Genomic DNA, 24096 nt, shown 5'->3' with positions numbered 1-24096 from the left:
GGGAGTCCTTGGTGCTGGGTACACCTCGTAGCTAGGAGGATACTGGATTTCAGAGACCCCAGGCTCGTTTCTGGGCAGTCCTCTGCCTCCCCACATCCCTAAATCCACTGACTAGTCCCTTGCACACCCTTGCTGCAGCATCTCCTCTGCCTCCATGCACTTCTGCTCTTTCCTGCTCTTCCCTGGTAATTGTCTCCAGTTTGTCACATTATGGATAGCTTCACTACCAGGCACTTGGAGAGGACACACAACTCATTCCTTAGTTCATCTGCCCAGGACACGGCCTTGGTCCCACCATTCAAGCCAATCTCCTCCCACTGCTACAGTCTGGATTCAGACGGGGACTCATGTCACAGAAGCTAGAGAGAGGCAGGATTCTCAGATGCTCTGCTGGGTGGGAGCAGACCCTCCCCGGGACTCAGGGAACAGCAGAGGACTGCAGGCTTTGGCCTCTCCTCCACACCTCACCCTTCTTTTGGGTCTCGGGAAGGGGAAATCGCTAATTGCCATTGTTTGCCCAGTATGTGATATTTCACAGGTTTAGTGACTGTTTTCCTGCAGCACTAACCTTTGCATTTAGCTTAAGTCACACCAGAGGATTCCCAGAGGTCAGAAGCAGGGAGAGTTCCTGCTACTGCAATGGATTCCTGCAATCCCACCTTTACCCCGTGCCGCCCTCTCCCACACATGGAGTGGCAGCTCACCGAGCCACCCCAAGGGTTTCCCATTTGCTCCCCTGCATCCTTTTCTCTTGTTTCTCCATCCCCCTTATTCTCTCTCCAATCAACCTGGAGTTGTTTGCACCTTTTAATTTCAATGCCATACACGCACCCCTGCTTTACCTCCCAAGTCAGGCATTGGGTGGGTTTTCCTCTCCTTGTGCCAGGAGAACAAGGGACCCCACAGGTGCATTCCCCACCAAATGGGCAGCCAGCCAAGTCCGCAAATGCTCTGGCGGTACCCTTCTCCCCGATGTGCTGTTGCACAAGGCACAGCCTCATCTCTGCCTCGTTAGTGCCCCAGGGCCGGCCAAGCTCCCGCCTGCACATAGCATTAATGGGTTTCTTACCTTTGACCTATGAACCTCCCCATCATCATCTTCTCCACCAACCCCCAAGATCTTCCGTGTCTTGAGCCGGCTCACCAGGTCTGTCTGGCTGTGCTTCTTCATCAGTGGTGGGGGCTGTTTGGTTGCCATGGTGATGCACAGGCACTTGCCCGTTTGGCTAGAAACTGTGAATTAGAGAGTTGAGAAAAATCAGGAGTACTGACCCAGAGCGTCCCTCTCGAGGGGCCCAAGGCAGCGAGCGAGTCCACAGGCCGACGCGGCAGCGCCGAGCCCCGCGCCAGCCAGGCAGGATCTGCGGGGGGGCGAGGGGAAAACACAAACATGGCTTTCGCCTGCTTCAGTCCACCCCACAGTGCACATGGTCGGACAGGTTTCACTCCCTCCCAGAGCTTCGCAAAACCAGCATCCAACCAAGCAGGGCTTGGAGAGCACTGGGGCAAAGGGATGGCCCCTTCCTCCACCCAGGGTGTCTCTCTGTGCGGCACACCGTGCCCACAGCCCCCCAGTTGCACTGGTGAGCAGGTAGTCACCAAGCAGCCATCAGAGGGACATGTCTGTGATGGGGACACCCATCCCTTCAGGGCTCGGAGGAGGCACCAAGTCACGGGGACCACAGTCACCCCCGAGGCACTGCCCGGGTTAGAGCTCCAGCTCAAGAGCTGGTAACAGCTTCATCCCCAGAGAGCTTGGCTCCCTGCTATATCCAAAGCCTGAGGAAATTCTGTCCAAAGAAAATAAACCAAAACACAGAATTTCTCTTATATAGCAGCCAAAGAAGTGACTGAAAAGATATCAAAGATCTGCAACTTAAAACACACTTTTCACAGCTGTTCCAGTTAAACCTCTGCTCTGTGTGCTTTTATCTTCCCAATTATAGCAGCAGGGAGAGCTTTGCTAGCTGTTTGGCACCTGTCTTGTTGCAAGGGACAGGAGAAGGGGAGCCTGGCCTCCACAAGGCCCCAGCTGGGCCAGCTGCATGGTCCTCATGCAGGAGCATGCCCTGCTCCCACTGCTCCAGCCAGGCTGTAGATAAGACACTATGAGGAGGTCTTGCACACCACCACCTCCTCTGCTGTCTCACCTTGAGGGCTGATAGCCTTTCACTCTTGGTTGTGTGTTTTTTTGTGAAAAAGTAGGCAGGAAATGGTTTTGCCGTCACATGAAACTTCACAAGGTTTAAAAAACAAAAGCTTCCTGTTATGCCAGCAGACAGCTCTTCATCTTTCCAAGCACTTCCCTTGCTGGCCGAGTGCTGGGTAGGCCTCGTATTCGGTTCGGTGCCAGGCTACAACGCAGTGCTCGTAGGCCACTGCAAGCAACTCATTTCAACATGACGGGAGACCTTCTCAGGTCCAGAGGGAAGAAACCTGTTGTCACCACAATCTGTCAAAGAAAAATCAGAGCAGCATCCTTTTAGCGTGGCAGCCAGGAGCCTATGACAGATACCTGCTTCTCATCAGCTCCCTGTCTTTCCTTTGCTTCACTTCTGTCTCTGTGGCCAAAGGGAGGGACCGATGGTGCTGGTGAGGGCAGGGAGGTCCTGAGCTTCAGGGAAGATATTTGACTTTGCCCAGCCAAAGCTGGCTTTGTAAGCAGCACCTGCCTAGGAATGCAGGCAGAAAAGTACTCACCAGGGCAGGGGACGCTAGTGACTTGAAACTGATAACACAAAGAGACAAAAGGAGTGGACAAATGACTTAACAGTCACATTTAGCCTTAATCACAATAGCCCAGAAAAATACGGTCTCTGGATTTCCATCCATCCCATCACCTGTCCCTATGCAACTGTTTCCCTTCTTTTATGAGGTAGGAAAACTTTCAGGCTTCATTTTTCACAGACACATGAAGTGCCTGTTAAGAAATAAAAGCAGCAACACTACATGCTGCCCCTTTCAATCAGCATATTTTGACATGCACACAGACTCATTAAACACAAGGACAGCCATGAGCTCCACTGGAACACGCTATAGATGTTTTTGATCTATAAGCCACAGTCCAGCCTATCCCAGCATAAGGCAAAGTCCAAGGCCCTTTGGGAGCATGGTACCTCTTGACTATTTTCCAGACTAGGGCTCATTAGATGATGCTTTGCATCTTGTCTTTCTCCTAGCTGTACACCACTCTCTTCAGTTGCCATTCTGAGCCAAATATCATGCAGATCCCAGACATTCATTTGCCCCCCTCTTTTTTTAATCCCCCTCCAACCCCCCCTCCCCAAATCCTGCAGCCCTCATGTTCTGCAGGAACATACCAGCCCCGGAACTACAAGTAACCAGAGGCAAGTTCCTCCTTGAGGCTATGCTGCTTCCTGGGAAATAGAAGATGCTGGCAAACAGAAAGAGGAAATAATAGCTAAGATAAGAACAAGATCGAAATAACTTTCAGAAGCTAAGGCAGAAAAGATAACTTTCATGTTAGCATGCTGTAAAGGAAGAGGTGTCAAGAGTCCCATGAAATCTGTCTGCAGGATCCTCCAATCAAAACAGCATGGAAACCCTTGGTTCAGAAAGTCTTTCCTGCTAATTTGTCTTCATTTCATCTTGGCTCAGTTGAACAAAAAAAATCATCTTTCCATCTGCCACTTCATCATCCAAGAATCCCATAAAAGAATCTTCCAAGGCACCAAACAGCTCATCTAGTCCAAGCAAGCACAGAGCTCAAGCACAGGAAATCCGTCGCACCAGCCGAGTTTTCCTATGGCTGTCCCAGGAGAACAGAATTTATGCTTGTGTCAAAAGAGTTTATGGGTCTTCAGGGAGTACTGAAGTGAGAGGTGTTGGTTATTTTGGCATCATGCATGGAAGTGTACTCCTGCTGCCCTGCAAGGGATTTCCCTCTCCCTGAAAACCACTATCTATCAGGTGGTTGTCCATGCAAGAGCAGATACTCACCTTCTGAAAACATCCAAAGAGCACTGACATAATTCTTTCTGTAACACAAGCCTATGAGGTTTTGTTGAGACAATGCAAAGGCTGAATCCTGTCCTCAGAGGTTTAATAAAATGTTCTGAGCGGACCACAGGCATAATGCTTCTCAGCAAACAGTTCAGCTGCTTAGGGCTTTGCAGGTTCTCCTTTTGGACTGCACAGTTTTTGTTTTGTCTTTTTACACTGAGGAACTAAGCCTAGCTTCTGTCAGGCACCTGAAAGTCACCACAGCACATAGCCAGCTGCAGCAGCCAGGGGCTACAAACATTTCAGAAGTCAGACAATGGAGAATGACAACTGAAGAGGGAAACTGCATACTGCAAAACTGCAAGCTGCATACTCATTCCTACAACAGGACACATGGCAAGAAGCTCAAAAGGTAGCTGCTCGTAAAAAAGTTTGGAAGAATTAACTTGTTTGGATTTTGCTGACCCAGATTGTGACAATAACTGGGGTGCACTCAAATCTAACAAATCTGCACAGAAAAACCCACAGTAGTGCATTAAAAAAGAGCTTGGCCTCTTTTTTAATTCTTCTGCTGCAATTTCTGCAGTCCTTTCCATTCCTGGGAGGCCCCAGGATCACAAGCTTGGATATTAGGTCGTTTTCCACCAGAACTCCCCTGCTGCCAAAACCAGAGAAAGGCCTGTGATATTTGTAGCCCAGCTTTTCTAATCAAAAGTAACCAGTTCAATTGAGAAAGACCACTTTTGGACACTTTCCTTACTCACCCTGAGCCACAGGACCACTCTAAGGCCACCCCACATTGTCCAAGTAAAGCCAAGACATCATCAAGACAGGGTCACTGCTAACGACAAGCAAGCAAGGAGGGCTGCCTCCACCAACACCCCCCTCAACAGCACGGAGAGACCAGTCTCCCCCTTTGCTGCCCCACAGTCTTTTGCTACAGAGACCATCTCCCTGACCAAAGAGCAAGGTGCAAGCTTACTGTGGACTGACTGATTTCTGGTCAGTGACATCAGTTCCTAAACAACATCTATTAAATGAGTGTTAAGTGCTCAGTCTTCATTGTGCCTGCTCCTGGGACACAGGCAAGGGCAGCCAAGAGTGAAGGACTGACACCACGTGCACCAGATACAACAAGCTGTCAGATGGTCAGGAGGGCCTTCACCCCACTGCAAATACTCTCGTACCTATTCAGCTGCAGGGCTAGAGCCACTTTCCCCTCCACTGCAAGTTCTGGTGGGGAGCTAAGAGGAGGGAGATTTGCTAGAAGAGGCAAAAATCTGGCAGTAGCAGGGCAACTGGGCCTGAGCAGCAGCATCCTACTGGCCCCATGGTCACCAAAGCTCGCCACAGGGACCAGAGCCCTCAGGCTTGCTGGTCTTCAGAGGATCTGGGATGCAGAGTTTGCTGTCCACACAACACCAGCCTGACACCTCCAGGCACCTCCCAGCTCCTTCCCAGGAAGGCCTGCTGTCCACACCTCCTGCTCCATCCTCTTCATGGCCAGAGACTCTGGGGGAGCAGGGAAGGGAGACATCTCAAGACCTAGAGAATCTCTTTTAAGGGCAAGAAGTAAAGAAAGGGGGTTGGGGTTAAAGGAGGACTTCATGATTCGCAGACTAAGACAGAGATAAATCGCTCTATGATTATGAAGGCCGTTTTTCCACTCTGACCACAGGCCAAAAGATCAAAAGTTTGCTTTATCAGCTGTCTCACTAGTTGCCTTTAGGCCATGAATTGGAAATTTATCCATATCATCATTAGTGCTGCTCCCCCATTAAGAATTTCCACTCATTTGTGGTAAACCATTGGCCAAAAGCCAGGACTATGTAGGCCAGATAAAATGACAATAAAATAATCAGTGAAGGCCATTCTGATAGATAAAACCACACTCCCACTGTGCTAAGCACAGCTATGGCATGGCCCAGAATCAAATCCTGTCCCTCATTATCTCCCTCTTCCAGGGAAAGAGCTGGTCTAATGAATACTGAATATTAATAACGAGCTAATAAATGCATTAGCGTTAATTCAATGACATTCAGATAGAAGATGCGAAGGATTTGAAAACTTCATACTTACATTAATGTATCCTGACACACTGCGAAATTAGAGGATGTTTTTTATTAGCCTGTGCATTTTCAAAAGAAAACTTCCACCTCCTCCTTCTCTAGTGATTCTTTTCTCCTTAATCCTTTTTCTGAGCATCCCAATGGCTGCACAGATCAATCACCACATACAGGTGACTCCTATTCCCCCACAGCTCTCAGCGATGGGCAGCGCCTAAATGCAACTAAAAGCTTTTTTCTCTGAAATCCCTTTTCTTCTTTTCGGTGTGTCTCTTTCCTTGCTCAGCTCTGTTCAGCATATTGTGTTCAGTTTTGATAGCTACTGCTTACTGGCGCAAAGAAACCTCACTGGTGCCACGCTAAAGATAGCTCAATCTCTCCCCACCTCCACAGCTCTTCTCCCAGCGTCGCTGCCTCCCTCCCGGCCTAATGGCGAAGAGCGTCGGGAAAGAAGAGGCACCCTGGAGCGCAGGGGAGCGGCGCGCAAACCTCGCCGGTGCCGATCGGCCAGCTGCCAGAGCCATGCACGCACCGGGGGGCCCAGCGGGGAGCGACGCGCGCAGCGTCGGCTGGCGCCACGGGAGCGGGACCAGACGCCGTTCCCACAGGCACCCCGAAGTTGGCAGTTTGCACCTTCATCGAGCTACCGCAGAGCAGCGGGCAGGCGGTATCCTGCCCTCCTGCAGGGCCAACTCTGGTGCCAGCCTGATCCCCAGCACCGCAGGAGCACCCCAGGGCAGGGCTGCTGCCCAGCTGTACTCTGTTTTTGTGGCCGCCCAAGTACTGCCATCCAGGACACGGACTTCTGCCTGACAAAGCGGCGCTGCTCAAATTAAAGAGGTGGTACTACACTACATCTGACTGCAAGGGTTTGGGGGCACTTCCAGTCTGAAAGCAGGTAAGAGAGAACGAACTGGAGTTGAGCCGGGGTAACGAGAGACAGGGTAACAAACAGAAGCTGGCCACAGGCTGTTCAGCTCTGCCACATCCAGGATGGGGAGAGGACTCCTGCTAGCAGGCTCTGGTTTCAGGTTTCCCAAGTCCATACGCTAAAGACAACTCAGGGTCTTCAACCCATTTTGATCTGTTGATGCCAAAAAGAGTTAACTGGGAAGGCATGAAGTCCCACAGTGTGTTTACGTTGTCTCTAACAGCATAACAGAGGACTTGCCACTCCTAAGTATCTTCTGTGGACCACAGGCTGACAAGCGCACTGGTAAACATGAAGATACGGCACTGTCCCTTTGTAATACTGGGCTTTGTCTTGGCACTTTATAAATGCTGGGTGTTCCTCATGGTACTCTGGAGAGGCAAATGCTGCAATATGCATTTTGCAGGTGGGGAAACAAGAGCCACAGAAAGAAAACCATGCCTTCTATGTCAGACATTAAGCAGGAGGAGCACTACATGGTCTCCTCATCAGCAAGTCCCTCAAAAAGGCCTGTGAGCTGACCAGGACATGGATCCTGCCCCACTTTCTCTCACCATTAAAAGATGGCCCTTCAGCTGCTCCCCTTTGCCTACTCCTTGAGGGCACTTCAAGACAGCCAGGCCACAAAGTGCACCTTCTCATCCCTGATGTCACAGCAGCAGACATGGTGGCCAGGGAGCTAGACAAGATATGGTAGGTGTTACATCCTTGTTATTGTAATTTTGAACATAACACCTCCAAACAGGAGGTCATGCTGCCATTCGTGCATGCAAGAGACCTCTCCCAAGGACACGAGCCAGCTCTTTCCTAGCGCTGAGCCACAACATATCCCATGTGAGCTGCCACCACTCCGGTATAAAGCAAGCTCCCCAGTGCAGGAATGCCCCAAGCCCTGGGACAGGCCAAGGAAGAGGTTTCCAGCGTGGCAGCAGCATGAGGCTGCAAAGTGGCACGGGTCGCACCCTGCACGGCAGCTGCACTATGGCTGGCTCTCAGAGCTGGGCTAATGCCCACAGATTTTCTCTCACAAGGCCCCAGCAGCAGTAATGCACTTGCCCAGCTCCTCTGCCGTCCCTCCCAGGCTCTGACTGTCCCTTCTCTAATGTTTGCAAGCGAGGGGAGTGCCAGGTTCATAGCACATTGCACTATACTCTGAGAGCCGCATATCCACAGAGACAAAAGAGCCTGGGCTCAAGCACACAGGCAGGGCAAAGGCAGTGGATGCAGAAGTCAGAACAGTTATACAAAAACAAGACTTATCAGAAAGGGACAGATAACTTTCTATGTATTTTTTTCTGCCAGACAGACACCTGTCATCTTCTTTTCCAAGAGGCTCATTACTGGAGTATCTCAGTGCCTCATAATCTTTCCATACAACAGCCCCGTGCCTCAGGGACAGACAACATCCCCACTTTGGAAACCCCAAGAGATTAAGGACAGGATCCACAGAGGTACTAAGCTCCTCAGCTCTTACAAACCAGGCTGTTACCTAAAGGGAGCGGGGTCTGCAAGGCTCCTTTTTTCACAGGCTCAATCTGCTCATTTTTATGTGCAGAAAATCTCTTGGTTAACAACTTCAGACACTTTAGTGCTCTGAAACGCCTGACGGTTAAAGCAAACCCCATCTGCATAGCCCAATAATGTACACACTGGAGAGCTGCGAAGCATCTCTGTTGATCTTCTCCAAATAGCTTACTAAAATTTTGCCCAGGATGCCTGTGGCAGAGCAGGCCAGGATTCCCCAAGTCCCAGGTGACTACCAAGGGCTCCCAATACATCTTAAAATGCAATCATCTGCCTTTATTGCTGGGAAGAACAGGCTCCAACCCATGCCCTGGATGAGAGCATTAATTCTCCATGCTAGAGAAGAGGAACGCTCTTCCAAAGCAGTCAAGATGCCTCAAAGACCTAGAGGGAACGTAACCTGATCTAGCTGGAAAGGATCTGATGTTCGGGCAGTAGAAACAATTAGTAGGCAGCCACCACGGCAGCGTAACGTGACTGCCACTCAAGTTCAGTCTGGCGCAGTCTATGCGCCTACCAGGGATACTTCAGACTTCTCATCAGTAACAAGCCAGGAACACGGGACTCCTTTCCCACATAGACAACTGCCCTTTGAGTCTCTTGGCAACAACAGCAGGGAACCTCTCTGGCCAGAGGTTCATTCCCCAACTTGGCCGAGGCCTGCTGCTACCCAAACCAGTGCAGGAACACTGTGTCCTGCTTGGGGCACGTCAGCAAAAAGCCACAAACCTACATGCTAGATCTCCAACACTTTCACTCTGTGGACCACTATGCATCATGAAAACGCAAAGCAAAACTCTTCATCAAAAGGTCTGTTTACAGGATGCCTCTAGATCACCTCCTACAGACAAGCCAAAGGAAACCTCAAAACCCAAACCATCTACCGTGCAGGCTATAAACCAATAAGAGCTGCCTCAGACGTGGCCAGAGCTCACCCTGCCAGTTAGATACGCCTGCAGTCGGCACGGTCGGACGCCCTCAAATGCCATTTTGAAGCAGTGCAGAGCTCCCAGATGCGAGGCAGCGGCGCGCTGTGCCTACAGCAGCTCCAAGGACCATGGACACAGCCAGTAGAGCCGTTATCACCATGACAGAGTGGGGACCACCAAGGCCTCTGCAGCCTGACAAGGAAGGAAGAGCAGATCTGTGTTAATTACTCTCTGTACCACTGCAGGTAGCTCTGGAAAATAAGACATATGAAGCCTGCTCAGTTCTTCCCATGCCTCCTCTGCCCTCCCCTGCCTATCCACACTGCCCATGTTAGCGATGCATCCAACACCTGTATAATGGGCAGGCTCAGCTCCTACACCATCCCAGTCCTCCTCTACACCCTCCTCTCCTCCTGGAGCCTTTGCTCCAACATCTCCCCTACGCGCTGCCCATGCTGCTGCTCCGGCCTTCAGGCTCCACAGCAAGAGGTGCATGGACGTTTTCATACGCTGTTGCTTTACAGTTTTCTGCAGCTCTCCCCTAAAGCAGGAAAGCAGCAGAGAAAATTAATGTAATGTTATTATTAGGAAACCGACATACTCTCCACACATCTCCCTCTAAAGAGCAGCAAGGGAAATCATGCATAGAGACAGTGCTACAAGAAGGCTGCCTGAATCCATACCTCTGTTGTGCCCTGTCTGCATACAGAGGACTGGGGTAGAGGGAGAAAAGTGGGATCATTGATGGGGCCAAAGCTCAGACATGCACCTTGAGGACACAAAGCCCCTACACACACTGCCCTGCAAACAGAGGAGTCAGAGCAGCAGGGAGAGCAGGAAAAGGCTGATGCGACAAAAATAGCTCTGTGGTGGGGAATCGCGAGATAAAAACATCCTCTCAACACCGAGCTCATTCACAACAGCATGGTTGCAGGTGACAAGACTGTAAGTGACACTTTCTGAATCTTGATGGGGCAGGAAAGCTCTTCTCTACCCAACACAGCCCATGTAGTCATTATGAGGGCTTACCATAAAATAATTGCCAAGGCTGCAAGTTTCTCCTCTGTTTTCTGGCCAGAGGGAGCCTGGTCTCTATACAGCTTACATTCACAAGCTTTTTTTCCCCCTTACGCTGCAAGAAGCGCCATGCTCTGAGGGCACATCGTAGTGGCTGGGAGGCGTCCCACCTCAAGGATTTCATAGACCCTAAGTTTCCAATTTCTTTCTGCAGACTGAACGGGAAAACTTCTTCCCATGTTGCAGGAAGTGTTACATAACAATCAAAAACTACAAAATGTTCAACTTCCCCAGAACTAAATAAAAAAGCTCCATCACTATTAGTTTCTCAAACTAGAGCTATAATTAAAACACAGCAACCGCATTTCTACCAGCCTGCTAACCACCACCTGCAGCAACGTGCCAAACCTCCACAGCAAGCAAGAGCAGCCACACTTCAGCTCCGACAAGACACGCTCCCTGGCACCTTGCAGCAGCTCTGCAGGGCGGCCGGCGATATGCTTAACGTGCTCGGTCGGGCACTCTGCCTGGATGGCTACTGCGACTGTCACGCGCACCACGCCAGGCGCGTGCTTGCTCGGACGCCTGGCCTCGCTCTAGCCACGCTGCACACATATGCCGTATCTGAGTGGGCTCACCACACAGGACGTGAGCTGACTTCCCACGCAGGCACATGCATGCACACATGTACATACACCCCGCACATGCTTGGCCACACTAATCGCTTTTTCAAGACGTTGCCTGCCTGTCCCTCGCTGCTGAGCAGTGTTTTAGCTGCACAGGTAAAGGATGCAAGATGCAATCTGCTGCTTCAGTGGCTCCAGTCCCCAAGTATCATTTCCATAACAAAGTCAATTCCCTTCCATTCTTCTCCCTGACGGGGAGGCACTCGGCCCTGAGCCGGCTGCAGCCATCCATCAGCGCAGAACAACTGTAGCTCTCCCCGATGACTCAAGCAGCCGCATTTCCAGTCTCAAAGCAGAACCAGCATCCAGCTCATCGCTTTAATAATTGACTGGACCGCCACACCAGACGACACGGGGATAACAGCCTCGCCTGCTCATCCACCTCAGCCCGGTGGCTGGCAGGCAGCCTGCGAGCACCAGCCCCACGGACAGAGGATGGGGAGAAGTGGCAGTGGGAAAGCGCTTCCCTCATATGGCAGAGCGCTCCGACTTACTCCTCTCCAGATAATCCTATGACTCAGGTATCATTAGCAGAACACCCTACGCACTGAAGTTCCCCAGGGCACGAGGGAGCTGGGAGGGTGGAAAAAGGAGGAAATTCAATGGGAAAGTATTGAGAATGTGCACTGTTTTCCTTTAAGGACATTAAAGGAGAAGGGTTCTTTAATTTCCCAGCTGCCTCAGACAGGTGTTTGTGGAAGACGGTCCCAGAAGCAGCGTGGGCCATCTGTCCTGCAGACGGTTTCTGCAGGGAAACAAGGGGGGAGGGGGGAAGCGCAGAAAAACAAGCTGCCCCATGCTACTGCAAGCTTTAAAAGGCCAGGAGCGTCCTTCAAACAAATAGGATAATAAAGGTCAGTTTTGCAGAAAATCTGATGCAAGTCTGCTTCATCTCCTCTGTTTCACGCCTGAGAATTGCATAGGCTCAAAGAAACTCTCGGGAAAATAACCCTGGGGCTGCAGGGTAAGCCCAGGCACACAGTACCTTACACATGACAGTGCCATAACAACTACTGAACTGCAGAAAATTGTATCATTACAGCAACACAGGTCTTCCGGGCACTTCTTCCACTGCTAATGTCAAACCTACTCAGATTTCCTTTCCAAAACACTCCCAAACCCCCAAGACTATCTCCTTTCACAAGTTCTCCAAGAAGCTTGCGCTCTTTGTTCCCAAGAATCCTCCACCTCTGTCTCTCTTCAGATCTCAAAAGTAAACTGTAAGAAATTATTATGGAAGATTCAGTGCCCTTAGCCACACATGACTATCCTAGCCCTCTGTATATCTTCACAGAGATGGTATTTTCAAAACCATTCTTGATGCATCCTCATCCAAAAACATATATGAACTACACCAACAACAGTATTCCTACATCTGCAGTGCAGTAACTTATCCAGTACAAGTACTGCAATTTATTAACTACTAAAATGGCCACGAACATATGAAATGGAAAATGGAGTGAATAAGGCTTTGCCATTCCTGCATCCTAGAAACAGATTCTTTACCCATATCATGCTTGGATTTGCAGTCCCCATCCTGAGGACAGTCATTTTGGAATGCCCCTAAGCCATTAGACTTTCTCTTTTTTTAAACAAAGGGTTCCTATTCTCTTCCTACATGACCAAATATGCAGTCTAAACACACACATTGGGGGGGGGGGGGGGGAAGGGAAGAGGAATAAATTTGCATTAAACAGGAAAATTGCCTTTTGGTCAAATCAGGACATTTTCTGAGCCTCAGACCCTCGGAGGCCCTCATAGGACTCAAGTTGCTGGATGTGCCAGTGGTAAAATTTGGTTCTATGTCACCTAAGTCAGGCCTGATACGAAAGGGCCCCTGCGACCATTAGTCATTAGCTGAACTGTCACTAATCCTTGTGATGGAGGACGTTTCCCATATTACACTGTCAAATCTCACATCCTATAAAAGCACACAGGATAGAGCTTTTCATGACCGATCTATGTGCAAGCAATATCCCCATCTAAGACATTACTGGGCTAAATCCATAATGTAACCAGTGCCTCCAAAATGTTCGGACACCCTTGCCATAGTATCCCTGCTCTAGCATCTGGACACCCTAACAGGGGCCCAGAAAATACAGCTAGGCCTATGCAGCATCATGCAGAGGTCCGAAGTCCCCATTTAGTTATGTGGTGCTTTGCAGAGACACTGTAGGGGCCTTAGCCTGTCCACGAGCTAAAGTTTTCCTATCCTCTCCACTACTGGCACAAGACTGTTGATTTTGTTGATTTTTTTTTTCTTAAACATACAAAGGTGACATTACTAACTCAATTTTTTCCACTGCTCACAAGCAACAGATCCGTTATAAACTCCTTTAGTACCACTCTTTCTCCTGGCTTCCCATCTGTCAAGAGCTGAGCCACAAGTTTGGAGCCTGGATCCAAACTTTAGGAAAGTTTGGATTGGGCCTGTAAAGAGAAGGGAGATAGAGTTACTTTGGGTCCTGCTGCATGATAACGACCTTTTAAGAACATTTAGTACAGACAATTCAGGCTGCCAGATCAGACAAGTATTTTGACATTTGCCTGTATTTTAGTATCATGGGAGAGGCAAGGGCCACAACAAGCAGCTTGTCACCGACTCCCTGTTTTGGGAGGTTTTGATTCAGGCTTTGATTCCTGCTTCCAGGTTTAGCAGTAACTTTGTGAGAGGTACAGATACCAGCTTTCACCTCACAGCCCTGTTTATGGCTGTACATAGCACTTCTCGACACGTCATCCACAGCTTGGAAACACGTTCTTACTTCTCTCCAAACGATTTGCCAATATTAAGCATTGGTCATTTGTGCTCAATTACAACTCCAAGTTTAATCTCTCCCTTGAGGCTCCTTAAGACTCAAAATAAGCACAGACTTGCACTTTCGCTAAGTAGCTCCCTGAGCCTTTCTGCAACAGGAAAGGCCTCCCAAGAAAACATGTACTTCAACTAGTTTGTAGCCTATCCTCAGGTGGTAGAAATCTTCTCTTACACCTTAGTGCTTTCTATAGCAACAGGTTAATGCTAAAAATGTCAGATGCAAAACTCCCCAGGTTGGGCAAACAGAGGACAGGAGGGCAGATTTAGAAGAGGAAAACTTCCACATAGCTGATGACACGGGAAAAGAGCGAGCCCAGGCTTCACGAACTTCTGCAAGTCCGTGGAAGAAAGTGACTTCGCAGAAAGCGCTAGCACCCCACACAGGGGGCTGCGGCCGGTGCTCAGCACACGGGAGGGATTGCTGTGGAGCACAGGCCAGCAGCATCCCAGAGAGCAGCAAAGAGCAACGAGCAGTTCTTCCTTCTGCAGCTACGCCCCTGGGAATGAAAACAGCTGTTTCCAGCAGCAGGACTGTTCAGCCTGCAGAATAGGAAGTGCAGAGGCCAAAAACCTGGACGACTCCACCTGTGGCACTGCTGCTGTCCTTCCTCACAAGCAGAACCAGGCCATTTAACCTCTTGCACTCTAGTTTTCCCAGTTTTTACATTAGCAATATGTCTACTGCCCAAGTTCATATCATTCCTGCTCAGTGCCTGCAATATTTCAAAGCCGACTCCCCCTGCACTGTACCCCACGGGACTGCTGTGTTCTCTAGTTGACTGCCTGCTTACAAGACATCTGTGCTGCTGAGGAAGGCTATGAACCCCCTCCCCCGCCCCGGTACTTAGTTCATTGCACGCCACTTGTCAGTGCCAGGAATGCCCTTCCTGGCCTGAGTAACCACCAGCTTAGCAGGACGTCATTTTGTTCTGTCCGTCTTCATTCACTGCTGGCAGGAAAAAGCATTACAGAAACCTTGGGGTGAACCTCATATCAATACAGCCTTTGCACATGCCAGAAACTCTCGGAAGATCCCCGTGGTCAGGTTAACACCCACACATATAAAAACCAAAATAGTCACAGCTCAGTACAGTGCCACAAGAGGGAAGAAGGTACAGGATAACCCACCAGCACTACCAAGAACTGATCTCTTTTGCATCTGTGGTTCTTCGGACAAATAGCCCTGAAGAACCCACAGTCTTTTCTCGCAAGTGCTACATCCCCCGGCAGCTCAGACAAACCTGACTTTGCTGTTATTTGCTGCTTAGTCAGGGGGAAAAAACCCTGTGCACGCACATATGTATGTGTATGTGCACGTTTGTTTATGCATGAGCTGTCAACCCTTGAATTATACACAGATCAACAAGGCTCTCTGAATTCTCCTAGTGTGAAGTGTGTGACATTTAATCTCAGCCTTCCTTTTGAATTTCATAATGTGCATTATCAGCAACGGGTATTCAGTACACAAGTACCCTTTAGAAAGCTTTGATCAGAAAAAAGGAAAAAATACAGAGAACCTGCAGACTGAAAAAGACAATGTGTCTGATACTCCAGTGCTCCTCCAGCTTGCACAAAGGCCAGCGTACTGCAAGGATCACACAAAGAGACAGTTTGTTCCTAAAGCAGAATAGAAGTATTTCAGAGGTGGAGAGCATGGGGCTTGGACACCTCAAATACAACATGAGCCTATGGTTCTCTTCAGGTCACTGGTTTTGGCTATCCAGGGGGGTGGCAGGGTGAGCCGTGCCCCGGAGGTGCCTATTTTAGGACAGGATGCATCACTTTCCATAATGGCTTACCTCTTGCCATACACTGCAGGGGAAGCCTAGAAGACGAGTTACACTAAGTTTTTGATTGCTTTTACATGGATGGGCAAGATTAATTCCCTCCAGATGACCCGACACACGATCCTTCCATTCACTTTTTCACTACCTGACCCTTGCAAGCACTGTATCACTTCTGCCCAGCTCACATTATGGAATCACACTGAGATTACAACTCCTCCCCACAAAGTCAACCTCCTGTCTCATCCCGTCCCCCCCCCCCCCCCCCCCGCCAAGACAACCCAACCACAAACACACACACACACAAGACAAGAAGACAACAACCTGCAAGGAAAAGAGGTTCTTCTCTGTTGGGCATGAAGAAGCCGTGTCCTAAGTAGACCAGCTCTTTTTAGTTATAGACGTAGAGGCTGCCTGAGAAGCCAGGGCAAGATTTCTTTCTTTAGCAAGGAGGAGACAAAGGGGTGGATGCCTCAACCCGAGATCCAGCTTTCCTGAACCCAGAGTCTGGCATCAATAACCTTGATGACAAGGCACATGAGGGAAAAGCCTTAGGAAAGAGAGGATAGAGGTACTACTGATTAGTCCTTTTCCTTGCTATATTACAGTTCCAGTCCCCACCTTTGCTTGACTCCACCATACAGGGACAAGGAGACAACAGGAAACCAACTACTAGTTGCACCAGCACCAACAAATCAGGCTCTCAAGTAACCACAAAAATTGCAGAGTTGCCAGATGTCTCTTTTCTGTTATCAAGGGTTATTTAAAGTATCCCCCTTGTTTCCTTAAGCCTCAGACACTCCAATACAACAAGCTCCAATAATACCAGCATAAATAAAATCAGCAGTGTGTGTATATACGTATATAAAAGAAAACAACCATATAGCACTGCCTCCTGCTTAGAATTGCTCAGGACACAGCAGTGTAAGGTTTTAGTCAACACTTTCCTCATTATCATCCCTGTAATTTCATTTAAATGCAGCAGCAGCTCTGGGAATCACAGGCTAGTCTCTTTTCCCCTTAGTTCTTTGCACGTGCCAATGAAAGACACTTGGTTTGCACAGTAACGTGGATCAGGGAATAAATTGGCTGTAGCAGATGAGCTCAACTGCTTTATCATTTCTTCATACATCAACCCTCTATCCATCCCACTTGTCTAGGGAATTAAACAGTAGATGTTGACAGGACTCACGGAAGGGACTTGTTGAACATGTGCTGCACAGCATCCGTTTTCTGCCAGCAGACGATGTAAGGACACATTCACACACTGTGCTGAGCAAATGGTTGCACTGGGCAGGATGAAGGGGGAGGAGGGTGGGCAATGAATTACAGGTGTCTACTATTCAGAAGCAAACCAGACCTGACTCCACATTCAACTCTGGTATTAAAGGCAGCTGAATTTCATTTCTACTTAACATGAAAATAACCTGGGACTGCACACACAGATGGTCTAAATTTTTCAATCCTGCTAGGTAGAGCTTGACTCTTGGCAGATTTCCACTACTGCTTTCTACAAAAGAAAGTCTGGGTGCTCTGTATTGCCATTAAGCAGCTTCTACAGTAACTTTTTTCCCCCAGGTCACAAAATACTAGCTCTGCTTTCAGATGGCAAATGACTAGTTGTGAAATACCAACATCATCTCGCTCCTCTGGACTCAGAATTCTGATTTTCCAGTTTCATTGTCCTCTTTGCAGGAGGCAACTCATGTTTCTACCTCCCTGGTACACACCAACTGTTTACCCCAAATGAAGTGCCATACAGCCAACTTTATATGTCCAATAAAAAGGATTTGGAGGACTTAAAATCATGGACTTTTAAGATAACTTGTTTCTTATGAGAATACTCTGCTTCCTTTATTGCTAGTGGTACAGACTGACATTTCCATGTCACAATCTCTCCTTGAGACTTCATATAGCAAGACAGAGTGCCTGAATCCATACTCTGCCCAAGCTTGTTTGACAAAACTGCCTCCCATATAGCCCCCACAGCTTTGCAGCTGGCTGTTTCCTAGATGGACCTTATGTCATGCATAGCAAGGCAGCACGAGATGGCCAGGAAAGTTGAATTAAAGACTTTTATCTTCTTGGCCATAACACACACAGGCTAGAAAGCATGGCGTGCTCTAGCCTGTGCTCTCTGACCAACACGGACTCTGACCTTGGGAAAGCTGCCTGCTGTCTCTGTCACAGCAGTTTAACATCTGCAGCAGAACCAGGTGCAAGCCCAAGAAGAGACTGCAATGCCTAACCAGGGCTGCATGGACATAGGGGCTCAGTCACGCAATTCCTAAATTAACACTCATCACCTGGAAAAGCCTCTCAAGTCTTTCCATGGCCACAAATAACTGAAGACCAGCGGTTTGTACTTCACTCATAAAATGGCACAACTACAAAAGAGCACTTCTGCTGCCATCATGGGTTGCTGAATGAATTTGTACTCAGACAAAAACACTAGCTGAGTCACCCACAGAGTTTCCTGAAGATTTGTGCGTTTTCTCTGTAGGTCCCTTGTTCGGCTGCGGACAGGGCCTCAGACTGCTTACTTTCTCAGCCCAGGCAGGATACAGATAAAATCGACAGGGCTGCAAGCCTTTGTGTGTCGCTCCCACTGCACCTGCTTTCCTGCAGCAGCTCTGGGCCAGCAGTCTAACTGCTGCCTGATTTTAATGAGAAAAGGAGGGCTTTCTCTCCTGTGGCAGCAGCAGGCAGCTGCAGCGGGACGAGCCGAGCGCTAATCTCCCTAGGAGACACAGAATCCCTTCAAACAAATAATTAGGTTCCCGATGGCCAGCGTAATCTGACACTCCTGCGTGCGCATCTCCGGCTACACAGACTCACATCGGCTAATACCGCGCCCCAGGAGACCGTGTGACTGAATCACTGCTTGATCCATTTCTAACCACTTTTCTCACCATGCTTTCCTCTGCACCTTTGACTTAAAGGATCTTAAATCAAATCCCTAACAATAACTTCTAGGAAGCCCAGGAGGAGTATAACTAGCTACCAGACTTTCTGCTCAGCCTTCTGATTTTGGCCCATGAAGTTCAGAAAATGAACATATGGATTGTCACAGGCAGCGTCAGAAAGTGCCTCTCACCTTCTAGCAATAAACCCTGCTAGAATCATTTTGATCATTTCCCAGTTTTGGCAACAGATCTCTCCTCCCCTGCAACCCCAGCGACTGTCAGTACAAGTCTGTATTGGGGTCTTCTTACAGACTCAGTTTGTGGCTTTGGACAAATGACCTTCCCTTTAAGTCCCTGGTTCCCCCCCTGTAAGATGAGCTGGGTAAAGCACAGTAAGCAGGTCCCTCCCGCGTCTGGTATAGATGAGTTAGGTATAGCCTACACAAAGATTTCCCCATCAGAAACAACGCACAAGTGTGCTAAATGTATTCTTATTTTGCATATATAGGGATAAAAAGACATTTATGGATTTCTCCAACTGGAACACACATTTCACAGGATGAGGGTATCCACATTGTGAAACCAGAAGGGGAAGTTCACCACAAGGGTTTAATCAGACACCTGGGAACCAGGGCTTTTCAACTAGCACCGATCCTTGCCAGTTGTTGCTGGGTCTTCCAGCAAGACCCTGCACATCCCTAAGCCGCATTTGCTCATCTATGATCTGAGGATAGCCACATTCACTAGCACCACAGATGGGTAGTGAAACACACTGAAATGCATTAACCCTTGCAGATGACGAAGAGCTTCACACACAAAAGAAACTGAAGGAGGCCAAAGAGTCATTTATCATTTCCCTTCAAGTCTGAACTATAAAAAACAATCTCTAGTTATAGCTGGATCTGTCTTTGTGAACATCTGCTAGCATGTTGAACAAGAACTCTTCAAATGCCGAGGGAACTCTCCTGGCCTGCAATCTACAGGACAGAATCAGAAATGTATTTTCCAAGAGAAGCCAGGAAGTCACGTGAACTAGAAACACCTGGTCATCGCCTAAGTGCTGATTTCATTTCTCTGGAGAAAGTCACAATTTATTTGGGGGCCTGCACTGGGTCTTTTCCTCCCAAGAACTGTTTTTACATTTCTATGTTGAAAACAGAAGGTCTGCTTTCTATAAATAATGCCCCAATACTGCCAAGGTCACTGAGCTGTTCCTCTTGGCACAAGGCCAAAATTAAAACATAAACAATCTCAACATCTTTCTGGTGCACATGTGCATTTTTCTGTGCCAGGGGAATGCTTGAAACCAAAAATATAACAGTAGGAAGATATACACCCCCACTTCATAGTCTCATTGGTCTCTTCTCTCTTTTGCCATCTCAGAACAGACTCTGTTCCCCCTCGTTCAATTTGCAGCCTTCTGTATAGCCCTGTGGTGACAGCCCCATCCCACCTGCAGCACAGGGAAATATTCCTTATATCGTGCAGTTTAGCAGTTCTAACCAGAGATTCAGGTACTACTTGGATGAAGCACATCAGACAGACATATAGCAAGGAACAGATCACTATCCAAACAAAGTAATGGGTGTAACAACCACCACATGGACCAATATCTCATAAACCCATCCCCTACTGTTGATACTTGGACCTTCAGAGAGCTGCAGGACAAGCGAACACAGCCTGAAGAGGTACTCTGGCACATTTTAGCACTCAGTGCTCATTGAAAACAACAGAAAACCATTTTCCTTTGGATCCGATCCCATCCTCCGGCAGTTCCCAACAGTGAGAAAATCTCAGGGCAAGGCACCTCTGGTGTATTGTCCCACGGATCAACAGCCAACCCAAGCCCCTCTGGGTGGAATCCTCTACAGATGGGTCAAACGTACTCTTCTGACCACTTCTCCTGACAATAAGTCCTCTCTACTGGCCAGCAAGCAGAAGGGATAAATTCCCCTTAAGACTATAAGGCAGAAGTCATCTTTTCAGCCTCCTGGTTGGGTCAAACAGCTTACCCAGAGAAGAGCTCCCTTTACCTTGCCCCAACAAGCCCCAGAAAGAATTGAAACACAAGGACACATTCAAAAGCGACCAAATCCCCTTTTCCCCCCAATTGTGATCAGTACCTGGTCTCTCTGCACCAAGAACATCAGGATAAATTGGGTTCACAGTGTCCTTCACAAACTGCTGTGCTCGCACGAGGTGTATGTACACATCTCAACTGAGAAATGGTTATGGGTAGTAGAGGTGCCTTCATGCTGAGCCTTAGGACTTTGTTTACTTTTGTTTTTTACTGAGGCCTTTCTAAGAAAACTTCCTCCTGGGGAAGAGAAACTCCCTTGCATAAAGGATAACTACTATTTATGAATTTAAAAAACATTTTCCTCACCCATGCATCCTGAACATCATTACACAGCAGTCTCTGCTTTAGGGCGGCCAGAGTTACTGAGCAAGTAATTCATGACAAAGTCCAGAATAGCTAGTGCTCTTGTATACTCTGTAGTTTCTCATGGCTTCACTGTACTGGCGGTAGCCCTAAAGTCAACAAGGCTTCGGTCACTTTTGGCATGTTTGCCTAACAGCCTCTGCAGACACAGCAGACGGATTAAACGGTGGCCATTTGCAACTCTGGCTTTGCTGGCCCTGTCTCTCAGGCAGCTACAAGAGCAGAGATTTTTGTCAGGTAAAAGAAAGCGCGTGTGTGGACTCAAACTCCAGGCAGCTCTAGGGTAGCGCAGTGAAGGAGCAGGTGAAAAATAAAGGTGCTGTTTCTTTCTCAGCCTAGTTTGCTCAGTCAAAGTTGTACTCATCTGGAAAGCTTAATAGCTGCTGGTCTAGACAGAGCAGTGCTTCTGCTCCAGCTTAGCAGGCCAGTCAGTTCCTGCAAGTGACACTTCAGACATTTGGGGCCACACGAATGCCCAGAGTGGGTTGTAAACCATCCAAGTGCTTTCTGCCTCTGACCTCATCTTCCTTCTTGTATCACAGCAGGAACTCTGTCCCAGCTCCTTCCCACGGCACACTCTGTAACCCAGTCCCATCCCATCCCCTCCGTTCCTATGCTGAGCCCTGCTCCAAGCCCTCACCGGGGCTGATCTCCCAGGTGCCGCTGCACCTTCCTTTGCGGTAACTCCCCACCACCCACTGGGCTCCCCACCAGCACAACGGGAACGCCAGCATCCAAACAGGGCACGCCCGGCGGCCTCTGCACCTGCCAGCCGGTCCCCCACGCCCCGACTCCACGCGTCCGGCTCAGCCGCCTAGTCCCAACCTCCCAGGGCTGCACAGGGCTCGGCACGCATCCCCTCCCCATTCAGGCACCTGAAGCACCCACTGTGGTCCTCCTGTGAATCTCCTTAAGCAAATGGAAAAGGACAGATACTTTCAGGGAACAAGCTTAACGGGATCCAAGCTTCTCAGCAAGAGCTCCCCCTCCCAAAAACCCCACACACACCTCTTGCCAGAAAGCTCCCCGCCAAGGGATCCACAAGGACTTGAGCCCACACCTAGCCTTGCCGAGTAGCTGCAGCCACTGTCTCCCCAGTAAAGCTCTGCCTGTAGCTTCATGGTAACCAGCTGCTTTTACTAAGATCTGGTGCTTCACCAGCTCTTTCTTCATCCATCATGCCTAGATGCTGCTGAAGACACTCCAGGCTCTAAGTGCTTCAGTTCAGGGACCAACAGGACACAGATGGTCCCACCCTACCTGCACTCGCATAACACAAAAGTCGCTTCTTCCTCCTGTTACATCCCCTGCCTGCTCGCTGCCCCATCCTCCCGTCGCCTGCCCGGGGACGGTCTCAGCCTGCCGGGCAGGGACTTACCTCAGCTCTCTCAGCACCACGGCCGCCTGCGGTGCCTCCGCCACATGCCAAATCCCCCCAGCCGGGGGCGGGAAGGATCCTGCAGAGGACACGCAGCCCCTGACGATGCCTGACCCCAGCCGGGTCCCTCTGAGCCCCGAGGGCGCGGCGAGGAGCACACCCTAAACTTGCTCCCACGCGAGGGGAGGCCAGCAGACCCCGAGCGGCGCCGCCCGGCGGCACAGCACCGCCCGCGGGCCGCCCCCTCCCCAGCTGCCCCTCCGAGGCGCTGCCTCCCGCCCGCGCCCGGCCCCGGCCCCGGCCCCGGCCCCGGCCCCGCCGAGGGCAGCGGCTGCGCGGGGGCGGCCGCCCGCGCCCCCGGGCTGGGGGCGGGCAGCGCTCGGCCCCTCGCCAGGGGATGGCGAGCGCAGGAGGCAAGTTTCCCAGGGCAGCGCCCCACGTCTCGCAGCGCGGCCCCACCGCCCCCACCCGGGCAGCCCGAGGGGGCGAGCCCGCGGCGCGCACGGCACTCACCGCCCTAGCGCGCGTCCCCGCGGCGCCGGCAGGGCCTCAGGGCGCGGGGCGGCTGCCCCATCGGCGGGACCGTCCCCGGGGAGCCGCGCAGGGCATCGAGGCGGCGGGCCGGCGCCGCCCCGCGCAGCGCAGCGCAGCGCAGCCAGCGGGCGCCCAGACTGAGCCCGGCCCCCGCGCGGCGCCGCTTTACCCCGCGCCGCCGCCGCCGCCGCCGCCGCCCCGCCCGCCGGGCCGGACCGGGCCGGCCCACCGCGGGGCTCCCGGCGCCGCCGCGCCCCGACGGGGCGGGCCCCGCCGCCGCCGCCGCCGCCGCCGCCGCGCTTCCCCGCCGCCGGCCCTCGGCCCGGCCGCCCCGTCGGAGCGCGGCGCCCGGCGCGGCTTTCTCGGAGGGCGCTTTGCGGGGCTTGCGCGGGGGTCGCACGCGGGGTGCGCAGGGGTTTTGTACGCCCGGGCCGTGGGGGGCCCCAGCTAGACGCCGGGGAAGAGAGAGCGGCCCCCGAGGGCCTGATTGCCGGGCGGGAGGGGAGGAATGGCGTGGGGTGGCCCCCGGAAAATAAATCCGTAGTCGGGAGCAACCAAAGGCTCCCTCGCCCCGCCCAGCTTGGGCCCTGTTTAAGCAGCGAGCCGGAGATGATGTTTCATCCGTGCATTTTTAAAGGATTCGGTCCAAGGAGTAGCGGGAAGATCGTCCCAATATTTCTGTGTTGTCAAATACCGAAGGGAAAGCAGGCCCTTGGTGGCTCTGTTCGTGGGTGCGTGCTTTCAAGGCCTGTTATACAATGCCCTATAAAAGGCAAAATAAAAGAAACCTGGGGGCAGGAGAAATCGCATGGTTTTTCCCAGTGGAGTTGCTGCAGGGGAAGAGCCTGGATGAGTGGGCTGAGTCCTTCGTGCGTCTGCAGAGAGAGCGGTAGGGCAGCTGCCCCGCCGCCTTCCGCCGTAGCTTGTCCTGGAGAGACACTCGCATTGCCAAGTACCTCGAGAAGGATATTCAGAGAGCAAGATGGGCATGCTGACGTTTTAGTGTTGCAATATCTCAGACTAGATGAGATTTTAATGAAAGAGAATGGCAAGATGATAAACAGCAAACATCAGTGACAATTAGCACAAAGAGCGGCAGATAGAGGAGCAGCGGGTA

The 24096-nt window shown here is 50.5% G+C and overlaps 1 protein-coding gene across 4 annotated transcripts in view; it reads right to left on the bottom strand.

Annotated features, from left to right (window-relative positions):
• The window catches only part of TP53I11 (tumor protein p53 inducible protein 11), a 33398-nt gene extending 10205 nt beyond the window's left edge, over nt 1-23193 (bottom strand). Inside the window, exons 1-4 of one of the 4 annotated variants that reach the window (XM_064512751.1) lie at nt 22959-23192; nt 22446-22524; nt 2151-2452; nt 1070-1233 (exon numbers count right to left, since the gene is read on the bottom strand). In XM_064512751.1, coding sequence (XP_064368821.1) covers nt 1070-1198 — 129 coding nt within the window. In that variant the 5' untranslated portion in view covers nt 1199-1233; nt 2151-2452; nt 22446-22524; nt 22959-23192. Of the gene's footprint in view, nt 1-1069; nt 1234-2150; nt 2453-9419; nt 9586-22445; nt 22525-22958 lie in introns of those variants that run through there. The other 3 variants (XM_064512750.1, XM_026093264.2, XM_064512752.1) reach the window with 3 other exon arrangements.
• Nucleotides 23194-24096: the final 903 nt, after the last annotated feature.

Source organism: Dromaius novaehollandiae, chromosome 5 (genome assembly GCF_036370855.1).
Source record: "Dromaius novaehollandiae isolate bDroNov1 chromosome 5, bDroNov1.hap1, whole genome shotgun sequence".
Taxonomy (NCBI): domain Eukaryota; kingdom Metazoa; phylum Chordata; class Aves; order Casuariiformes; family Dromaiidae; genus Dromaius; species Dromaius novaehollandiae.
Note: the sequence above shows the minus strand (reverse complement) of the source record. Positions and strands in the feature narration are given on the sequence as shown.